Genomic DNA, 10258 nt, shown 5'->3' with positions numbered 1-10258 from the left:
GGACCTACAGTGCTCTGTTAGCGGCCATGCTGTGCTGGCAGCCCACATGCAAAATAGAAGAAGGTTGGCATGGATGTTAACTAAGGGCGAATCTTCCTCAGGAAGGAAAAGGGCAAATCTCTATTCTTAATCGTGAATGCTGAGGCAGTCATGTGACACTTTTATTTTATTTTTAACAAGTTGTCAGTTAACCAACAGTTGGGAATCGGCGGTAACGTTTCATGTTGTGTCCTAGGGAGGCGTCAGATCCATCACCTGGGGAACCAGCTGCAGCTGAACCAACACTGCCTGGACACAGCCTTCAACTTCTTCAAGATGGCCGTGAGCAAGCACCTGACCCGCGGCCGGAAAATGGCCCACGTGATCGCGGCCTGCCTCTACCTAGTGTGCCGGACGGAAGGCACACCGCGTATCCTTTGGTTCGGGGCCTCCCGGAGGACCCTGTCTTGGCTCTTGGTTGGCCCCCTCCAGTGTGGCTGGTCATCACAGTAACTCGGTGTTTGTGTTTAATAGAGGCACCCGTTGGGTTAACTGTCAGGATGCGTGCAGGGCTTTCTGGACTCGAGGTGGCCGTCTACCGAGTGAGGAGCTGGGGAGCGGGGTGCCCATTCCTCCTCGGCCCTTGGGGAGGACGGGGTGGGCGCTCTACCGGCCGCTCTGCAGCATCTTCCTGTGGTTGTCCGGCTGTAGCCAGGCCGGTGTCCTGTGGTGTGGGTGGGTGGCTGTGCAGAGGCCTGCTGGCCTCCCTGCCATCCGCCAGCCTCCCCTTCTCAGAGATGGCTGTGGTCTGCCCTCTTCTTGTGCTTAGCTGGCTGTGCTTGCATCATGAGTGTGGCCTGCGCTCCCCACTGCCCTGGATTCACATGCATCCAGAATTCTGTCCATTGCATCTTCCTGAAGAAATCCTTCCAGGGCTTTCTGGTCCCTCCGCTTTGGCCATCTGCTGTCTGTGCTTTCTTGTGTCTCTTTTCCTGTCACTCTGGGGCTCCTGTCACCTCTGGTGTGTGGGACCCCGCTCCTGGCCCCATGTCTTCCAGTGGCTTGCTGAGAACGGGCACTTGAGAACATCTGAAGATGGTCTTCCTTCCGCCCGCACTCTTAGGGAAAGCCTGGCGGAGTTCCAGGTTGCAGATCGGTTTCCCAGAATTTGGAAGGCGGTGCCTCCCGCATTCCCGTCGAGCAGTTCGGTGCCCTGATCCCCCGTCTTGCGTCTGACGGGTGGGCTGTTCTCGGGGGCCTGTGGCGCCTCTGTCTGTTCTCGCTCCGTCTTGCCGTGCTGAGGATGCGCAGCCCTTCCATCTGCAGCCTCCTGCACAGCCTCCTGAGCCACCCTGCTTTCTCCCTCTGCGTCTGTTCACTCTGCTGCCCCACCCACCTGCCGCCTGTCTTTTCCTTCCTCTTCTGCACGGTTTCACCTCTAGCTTTGGGAGAGGGCCTAAACCTCATCTTTGAACGAGGTCTTCGTTTCTGCTTTCATGTTTTTAATTTGAAGAACTCTTCGTGTTCTCTGAATACTTCCTTTTTGTGAAATCCCGTTGTGCCTGGATGTGGTGTTTTCTCAGCTCTTGTAGGAAGCAGCCATCGTCTTTGAGCTCTCTTCTCCCGTGGTCTGTTGGTCTCTGTCACAGGCTTTCCTTGCTGGCAGGAGGCCCTGGCTGTCTCCTCCTGTTTAAGCGGGGAGCACTGGGAGGGTCCTGGGACAGTGTGCCTGGGTGGGCTTGTGGCGACCCTCACTATCAGAGTGTTTCATTAAGATGTCTTTAAAATCTTGAAATTTATCATTTTAGCATAAAAGTGTCTAAAGCACATGTATGCTTTAAGGGCTGATGTCCAAGACGCAAGTTAACAGAGAGCCCACCGCTGGCCCCCGTCACAGCCCTTCCTCTGCCAGGGTCGCACTGCCTGGGCTTGTGTCAGCCACTGCCTGGCCTTTCTGTGTGCTCTGAGCGCCCAGGGGCGTCCCGGAACAGCAGAGGCCTGCCCCACCTGGCTCTAAGGAGGACTGCGTCCTGCCAGAGGGAGGGCACGCGGGGAGGGCACGCAGAGCCTCCTGAGAGTTTACAGGAGCCCCTGGGGCCGTTGGGGAGCAGGGCACAGGTGTGCAGACTGGCTCAGGAAATGTGGTTGGGGCAGCAGGGAGCGAGCTCACTCCCGGCAGGTCAGAGCAGATGCTTCTGTGGGGAGGAGTGGGGGGAACCTCGCCATGAGGGTGTCCACCAGCTGGCCAGGCCCGCTGACCAAGTGGAAAGAGCAGTGTGGTGCCCTGCACTCCCTGGGTGGATGGGAGAGTGGCATAGCCCCCGTGGACAAGTCAGAGGTACCCCTGGCCGGCAGGCCCACTCCTCCCGTCTGTGAGAAAGGCACCCAGACGTCCACACACACACTTGTGCGTGACGTTCGTATTCAGAGCCGCACCTCCTCTCGCAGCCACACGTCCCCCGCCAATGGTTGGGGTAGCATAGTGGGCGTGTCCACACAGTGGGCTGTCACTCAGCGACAGAAAGGGACAGGGTCATGCGTGAGCCTCGGAAACATGACATTCAGTGAAGGAAGCCGGACACAGAAGGCCATGCGTTGTGTGATTCCTTTTATAGGAAATGCGCAGAACAGGCGAATCCCCTGAGACAAAGCACATCAGTGGTTCCCAGGGGTTGGGGGAGGTGATAGCTGAAGGGCTGGGGTTTGTTTCTGAGGTGATAAAAGTGTTCTAAAATTAGATTGTGGTGATGGTTGCACCACTCTGTAAATAGACTAAGAGCCACTCAACTGCATACCTTGAGCAGGTGAATTTGTGGCCATAACTTTGACCTTGTAAAGCTTTTTTTTTGGTGAGGAAAACTGACCCTGAGCTAACATCTGTGCTAGTCTTCCTTTATTTTCTGTGGCGTGCTGCCACAGCGTGGCATGATGAGTGATGCTAGGTCTGTGCCTGGGATCTGAACCTGCGAACCCCAGGCCACTGAAGCAGAGTACTCAAAGTTAACCACTATGCCACAGGGCCGGCCCCTTGTAAAGCTATTAAAGACGAGACAGCAGGGGTGTGGGGAGGCTAGCGCTTGGCCCCTCAGCCTGTGGGGTCCCCTCAGCAGTCTCGCCCTGGGCAGGCCTCAGGATGGCCGCTTTTGGGGAGGAGGGTTGGGGGGTACAGCTGTGACACGGTCCTTTCTGTCCTCTTCTGGTTGCTGGCACCACCATCCCTCCCTCACCCAGACAGAGTCGCCAGACTCATCCTGGACACGCCTGGGCTCTCACCACTCCTCTCTCATTCCTGCCCCTCCGCCCTCCCTGCGCCCCTGGCTTGGCTCTGCAGTCCCTGTCCTGGCACCGCCTGCCTTCTACATGCACCCCAAGCCCCTGGAGCACACGCGAAGGCCCCGCTCTCTTCTCCTGCCCCGGACTGCCCGCAGTGCCCCCAGCGTCTCTCCCGCCCCCAGGTGTGCCAGGCCTTGCACGCTCACAGAGGTGTCTGGCACATGTGGGGGCAGGCTTGGAAGAGAGTTGCTCTGCAGACCTTCTGTTCCTGGGCCAGGGTGGGCAGCATTGACAGGCAGGTGCGCGGGCCAGCGTGTTTGCTGCAGAGCTGTGTCCAGGTTTGTTGGTGCAGTCGTGAAAGACAGCAGTGGGAGGTGTTTTTGCCCACAGCTGGTTTTAAGTCTTTGATGTTTACTGGGCTTTAGCCGAGCTGCCAGCCGGCCTGTATGTGAGCAAGTGAATCGAAGCCAGGAAGCTGCTGTCACCTGTGACCTGTCACCCCTGTGGGAGCCCTGGGCAGGAGCGCAGGGCAGCACAGAGCACTCCCACGCCGACTGGCTGCGTCCTGCCCTCCGCTACCTTCAGACCCTCATCCTCTCCCCGGCTTCCGACTGTGCCTTCTCACCCCGGGGGCTTGCTAACAGCAGGTTCTGGTTCACAGGGCTGGGGTAGGCTTCCAGAGTCTGAGCTTCTGCCCCTCCAGCCACCCCTCCAGAATGTCCCTCTCTTCAGGCTCAGCCGAGAACCTTGTTTCTCACCTACTCAAAGAACAGCGCAGTTGGGGACCCTCCTTCCTCCTGCCACCAGGCTTCCCAGGTCACCTTTACCTGCTTTCTTCTGTTCCCCTCTGCTCGCCTCCCCAAGGACAACCAAGGAGTTAAAAATGTTTTTAAATAGACTTTATTTTTTAGAGTAGTTTTAGGTTCACAGCAAAATTGAGAGGAAGGTGCAGCGATTTCCCATATGCCACCTGCCCTGGGACACAGCCCGTGTCGACATCTCCCACCAGAGCGGGGCATTGTTACAACTGGAGAACCTCTGTTGGCACGTTGTCATCGCCCAGAGCCTGTGATTTATCTTGGGGTTCACTCTTGGAGTTGTACATTCTGTGGGTTTGGCACATGTGTAATGATGTGTGTCCATCGTCATGGTGTCACACAGAGAGCATGGGGTTGAGAGAGAAGGCCTCAGGATGGCTGGTTAGCATCTGTCAGAGGTGCCCAGCATCACCGGGCAGAAGGAAGTTGCAGTTTCAGACCCACGCCAGTCTGAGTGGAGAGGGCTGCCCGCAGCCGCTGTTGGAGCCTGGGCCCCTGGAGCTCTGGAACTGCTGCCTGCTGGGGTCCCATGGTGCTGGGCGTGTGCACACCCAGGGGTCCAGCAGTCCTGCTCTGCTCGGCCGCTGCGTGTGGCCGTCAGCACTGTGAGCAAGGTGGGTGTCTGTGCGGGAGGAGCCTCCCCTCCTGGCTGCCTTCTGTTTCTGGGGGGCGTCGTTTGATGAGCTGAGTTCTTAATTTTAATGAAGTCCAATTTGTCTCTTCTCCTTTATGGTTAATGCTTTTGCACCCCATTGAAGAAATCCTTCTCTGCCCTAAGTTGTGGAAATACTCTCCCTCCTAGAAGCTTTTGGTTTGACCCTTCCCACTGGAGTTTAGGGTTTTGGAGGAGTTGGTTTGTGTGTCTGTTGTGAGGAAAGGGCCAGGGTTTGCTTCTTCCCGCTGGGTGTTCTGGTGACCAGGTGCCATCTGTCGAAGACCTTCCCTCTCAGCGCACAGTTCTGGCGCCGCGGTTGCCAACCCAGTACCTGTGGGTCTGTTGCTGGTGTCTCTGACCCCTTCTCTTGCTCTGCTTGCCTGTCCTTGTGCCGAGACCAGACTGCAGTCATGCCTCGGTCTGCGCACGAGGTTGGTTCCAGGACTCCCTACCTCACCCCTCCGGATGCCCAAATCCTGGGATGCTCAAGGCCCTTATATAAAATGGCATGGTATTGTGTACAGTCTACGCACATCCTCCCGTGTGCTTTAAACCATCTCTAGACTACTTATAATACCTAATCCAGTGTAAGTGCCGTGGAAATAGCGGTCTACTGTATTGTCTAGGGAATAATGACAAGAAAAGTCTGTACATGTTCAGTACAGACACAGCCATTACAGGCCTTTCCATCCGTGGCTAGTTGAATCCAAGGATGTAGAACTGTGGATATGGAGGACTAACTGTATTTGAAAAACAACGGCTTATAATATGTCTTGAGATCTGTAGCATGAGACCCACGAGACCTCGAACTCCATCCAGCTGTTCTGCCTCACTGATATCTGGGCCATTCTTGGCCCTCTGTTTTTCTGTATAAATTTTTGAATCAGATTGTCCATTTCTGTAAAAATCTTTCTGTGATTTTGATTGAGGTTTATGGATCAATTTGGGGAAGTTGACATTCATTTTAACAATATTGTTGATGCAAATAATCTGTAACCAATTTATAAATCAAAATTGGGGTGAGTTTATTATGAGCCAGATCTGAGGACCAGATAGCCCGGGAGAGTCCTTTCACAAAGGAATGGAGCACTCCAAAGAAGTGGGGTGGACAGCGTGGTTACATGCCGTCAAAGAGCCTGCATCCCATGTGATTGGAATGTCCCTGTTACAACAGTCAGGAGATTGCCCCACTGGCACAGCGATTCACACAGCAGTTGAGGGACACAGCAGGTAGCAGGTCTGTGGTCTCCAGCTGGGTGGTCACAGGTGGGCGCAGCAGTCAGTCCCTAGCCCGGGGAGAGAGGCTCATCCTTAAGGAAATGCCCGTGTGGGAGAAATTACTTCTTTCTTAAAGGGCATCATTCTTGTTTTGGGGACGTACTAAATGCTTAAAGCAGACATACAGTCGTGCTCCACGGCCACGTCAGCCCCTTTTGGAAAAACAAGGTCGGGCCAAATTGGTTTTACACCAAATGGCTTCCTCGTATGCTCTAGCATGTCCTGTTGCCTGCCATTAGTTTCTCAATATTGAATCTTCCAGTCACTCAATGTCCCTGAGTTCTTTGGGTGGTCTTTACTTTTCCTCAGGGATGTTTCCTTACCTTTGACAAGGAGGTCTTACTCGTCCTGTCTTAGATTTGTTCCTGAGGATTTGTTTTGTCGCTAATGTGTAGAACTACAATTGAGTTTTGCATGCTGATGTTATATCCAATAATACAAAATTCAGTTCTTAAGCTCACTTCTTGAACTTTGGATTCTCTTGTTCTGTTTTTAACGCATATAGTTGTGTCTGCTGCCAGTTTTAGTTCTCCCATCCGATCCGTCCCCCTGCCATCTGTCTTTGGCCTGTGGCAGCCCACGTGGTGGTGACAGTGGTGAGGGTGGTGTCTTGGCTCCTTCGTGGGCCCTGGAGGGTGGTTTTCGACCCGTCGCCTTAGATGTCTGCTGTAGGTTTTTGTCGATGCCCTTTGTCAGGGTGAGGGTGGGTCCTTTTTCCCAGCTGCCACGAGCTTCTATCGGGAAGGACAGTGCATCTTCCGTGTGTGTTGGTGTGGTCATCACGTGGTCATCACGTGTGTACTGAGGTGAATCACACTGGCTGCTTTTTAAAGGTTGACCCAACCTTGCTCACTTGGACTTGGTCATGGCACGTCACCCTTTTTAGATATTGCTGGCTTTTCTTTGCTAATATTTGTGTAGGGGTTGTGTGGTTGGTCTGTGTTTTTCTTCTTGTAATGTCTTTGTCAAGTCAGTGTGTCATGGTCACACTCGCCTCCCGACTGCTGGGGGAGTGTCCCCTCATGCTCCGTGTCTGGGCAGTCTGGGGTGATCAGGACCGTTTCTTTAAGTGTTTGGGGAAAATCGCCATGAAGCCATCTGGGCCTTTAGCTGTCTTTGTGGAAAGGTCGTAATTAGGGATTCAACTTCTCTAACAGACGTAGAACTATCCAGACTTTCTGCTTCTTGTTCCAGTTTTCGTAAGTTGTATTTTGCAAGGCTTTCATTCAGATCATTTCAAACACCCAATGTATTGGTGTAAAGCTACTCTTAACATTCCCTATTATCCTTTTAATGTCCATAACAATTGTTGCGAAGTCCCCTCTTTGGTGTTATGTTGGTAATTTTGCCTTTTTGTTTCTTTGGTCGGTTTGGCAGGGGGTTACCAGTTTTGTTAGTGGTTTCTTCTTGATGACAGCTTTATCGAGATGTAGTTCACATACCATACAATTCACCCGTTAAAAGGTGCAGTTCAGTGGTTTTAGTTATAGTCACGAGATCGTGCAGCCATCACCACAGGCAGTGCCTGGACATTTCCGTCACCTCGAAGGGAAGCCCGCCCGCCCCTCATGCCCGTCTCTCAGGCCACCAGCTCTGAACTCGGTGGGCTGCCTTCTGTCTTTGCCTGTTCTGATGTTTCGCGTAAACGGGGTCGTCAGTGAGGCCCTGGTACGTCCAGGTCTAACCTTGGAGGCCCTCTTAATCTTAGGTTCTCTTCATCTTAGGTTCGTGCACCTGATGACACGCAGGAAGCCAAACACTGAGGCATCGGTGCGTGGAGATGGAGAAAGATGTGTGTAAATTGGCCAGAATGTGTAGGCAGGAGCCTGGGTTCGCTCACGTCCACCTCCCCAAGAACAGGAAGCGGGGGGTTTATGGGGCTGAGGGGCTCGGCAGGAGGAGCTTCGGGGAAACAAGGGGTCAGTCCTGACGGGCCCCTGGGCAGTGACTTCTGGGCTTCAAGGCTGCTGAGCCCCGGCTGTGGATCTGGTGATCACAGCCTCCCTGCAGGCATTCTCTTCCTTCTGCTGAACAAGCTCACAGCCCTGAGAGCCGAGCACCCTCAAGTGAGACAGGAAAACAGCAAATTGGTGGAGCATCTGCGGTACCTCAGGGATGGGCTTCCGCCCAGCCACCTGTTTTCTGGAGCAGCAGCGCCGTTTCCCGTCGAGCTTCCAGTCTCTCCCGTCCTCACCAGCGCTCTGTCAGGCTTCTTAAAGACCAGACTTTGCTTTGTTGCTTGTCTCTATTGTACATTGATTCTGTGTTTCATCACTTTCTTTCTGTTATTTCTTTCCTTCTATTTTCTTTGGGTTTATTTTACTGTTTTTCCAGCTTCTTGAGACAGATGCTTAGGTTCTTGATTTTAGTCTTTCTGGTTTTCCTCATATAAGCATTTGAGACTCTCACTTTCTCTCTAGGCGTGTTTTAGTTACATCACACAGTTTGATGTGTCATATTTTTATTATTCAGTTCAGAATATTTTCTAATTTCCATGATTGTTTCTTCTGTTGGTGCAAATAATCCATAATCAATCTATAGATCAAAATTGGGGTGAGTGTATAATGAGTCAGGTTTGAGGACTAGCCTGGGGCCTTCCTTCCCCAAGGCAGGAAGGGCACCAAAGAAGTGGGGTGTCCAGAGTGGTTCTATACTGTCAAAGAGCATACATCACATATGACAGGAGTCTCTTTTACTTCTGTCTCAAGGTGCTTAACTGGCACAGCAGGTCAGTGGTGGGCAGGTCAGTGGTCACAAGGTGAGCACAGCAGGTCAGTAATTAATCCTTAGTTTCCAGGAGGAGATGCTTATCCTTCTGGAATAAACATCTTTCCCCCCATACTGGGGGGGACGTTACATCCCTGTCTTTAAGGGCATCACTCTTGTCTTTGGGACATAGTAAATGTTTACAGCAGATGTACAATGCATGCTCCACAGGCCACATCAGGCCCTTTTGGAAAAACAAGGGCAAGCTGAATTAAATTTAAACCGAATGGCTGCCTCATATACTCCAGTATATATTAGTGCTTTTCATTTGTTTATCACTTCTAAGATCCCTGAGTCGTTTACAGTGTATTGCTTATTTTGACAACAGTTGGGGTTTCCAGTTATCTTGTGTTACCAGCCTCTGGTGTAATTCCTCTGTACTTGGGGACATTCGCTAGGTTGTTTCCAGTGCGTGGGGATCAGATTTCCAGCCCAGCAGAGGGCCTGTTTGGTAACTGCCACGTGCAGCTGTTGGGTGGATCGTTCTCTAAATGACACTTGGGTCAGGTTGGTTCTTCGTGTCAGATCACCCTTTGCTGGTTCTGAAGGAAGAGGGTGCAACCCCCCACTGCCCGTGTGTACGTGCCTGTTTGTCCTTCTGTCTGCTCGGTTTTCCATTCTATCCTGAAGCCGTGTTACTGGGAGGACACAGAGTCATGACTGGATGCCTTCCCAGTGGAAACGACTCTTTTACCATGATGAAATATGAACGCTTTTCCCTGAAATTCTGAGTTTAGTTTTAGTGTAACCCTGCCGCTTTCTTTTGCTCAGAGTTTATGTGGTCTGTCTTTCTCCAGCTTTTAAAATTCAGTCCTCCATGATATATTTAAGATGTGTTTCTTATAAGCAGCATATAATTGTGGGGTTTTTTGGTCTACTCTTAAAATCTTTTTTATTGGAGAATTTCATCTGTTTACATTTAATGTACTTACTGATGTATTTGGGTTTAATTCTAGCATCTTACTCTTTTTCTACTTGTTCGTTTCTTCTTTGTTCTCTCCACCCCTGCCCCCTTAGAGAAATCAGTGCTGTGTTTGAACAAACCCCATCGAGCTTTTTGGTCCTACCTGTTCTTAGGATCTCTGTGGTGCTTACCAAAGGCCACCCTGTGTCCCGACTGGCCGGGTCCACCTTCAGCCAGCTCATAGACGTGTCCCAGGTTACCATTGTGCTGGAACTGGCAGCTTCACTCATGTGGACCCCATTTGACCCTTTCCATTCCTGTCTTTCTGTGCTTTTACCTGAGGTCATTCTTTCAGTATAATGAAAGGTTTTTTTAGTATGTCTCCTGGAAAAAAAATTCTCTCAGCTTTTGTTTATTTGAAAACATCTTTATTTTGTCTTCATTTTGAAAGATATTTTCGGGGTCTGAGGGCATCGTGGTGCTGAGGCTGCCCGAGCTTGGGGGTGAGTGACCCACTCCAGGTTGTACCCAAGCTCCATCAGAGTGTGGCCTAATTCTGCCCTCTGCCAGGCCTGCTGCATCTCA

At 51.9% G+C, this 10258-nt stretch overlaps 1 protein-coding gene across 5 annotated transcripts in view; it reads left to right on the top strand.

Moving 5' to 3' along the window:
- The window catches only part of BRF1 (BRF1 general transcription factor IIIB subunit), a 71063-nt gene that overhangs the window by 28445 nt on the left and 32360 nt on the right, over positions 1 to 10258 (top strand). For 2 of the 5 annotated variants that reach the window (XM_070592975.1, XM_070592976.1), the window contains exon 3: positions 236 to 409. The exons of the other annotated variants lie outside the window; for them this stretch is intronic. In XM_070592975.1, the coding sequence (XP_070449076.1) occupies positions 236 to 409 (174 nt within the window). The remainder of the gene's footprint in view (positions 1 to 235; positions 410 to 10258) is intronic. 5 annotated transcript variants of the gene reach the window in all.

This window comes from Equus przewalskii, chromosome 25, assembly GCF_037783145.1.
Source record: "Equus przewalskii isolate Varuska chromosome 25, EquPr2, whole genome shotgun sequence".
Taxonomy (NCBI): domain Eukaryota; kingdom Metazoa; phylum Chordata; class Mammalia; order Perissodactyla; family Equidae; genus Equus; species Equus przewalskii.
The sequence above is the reverse complement of the archived record's forward strand: the minus strand, read 5'-3'. Positions and strand labels throughout refer to the sequence as shown.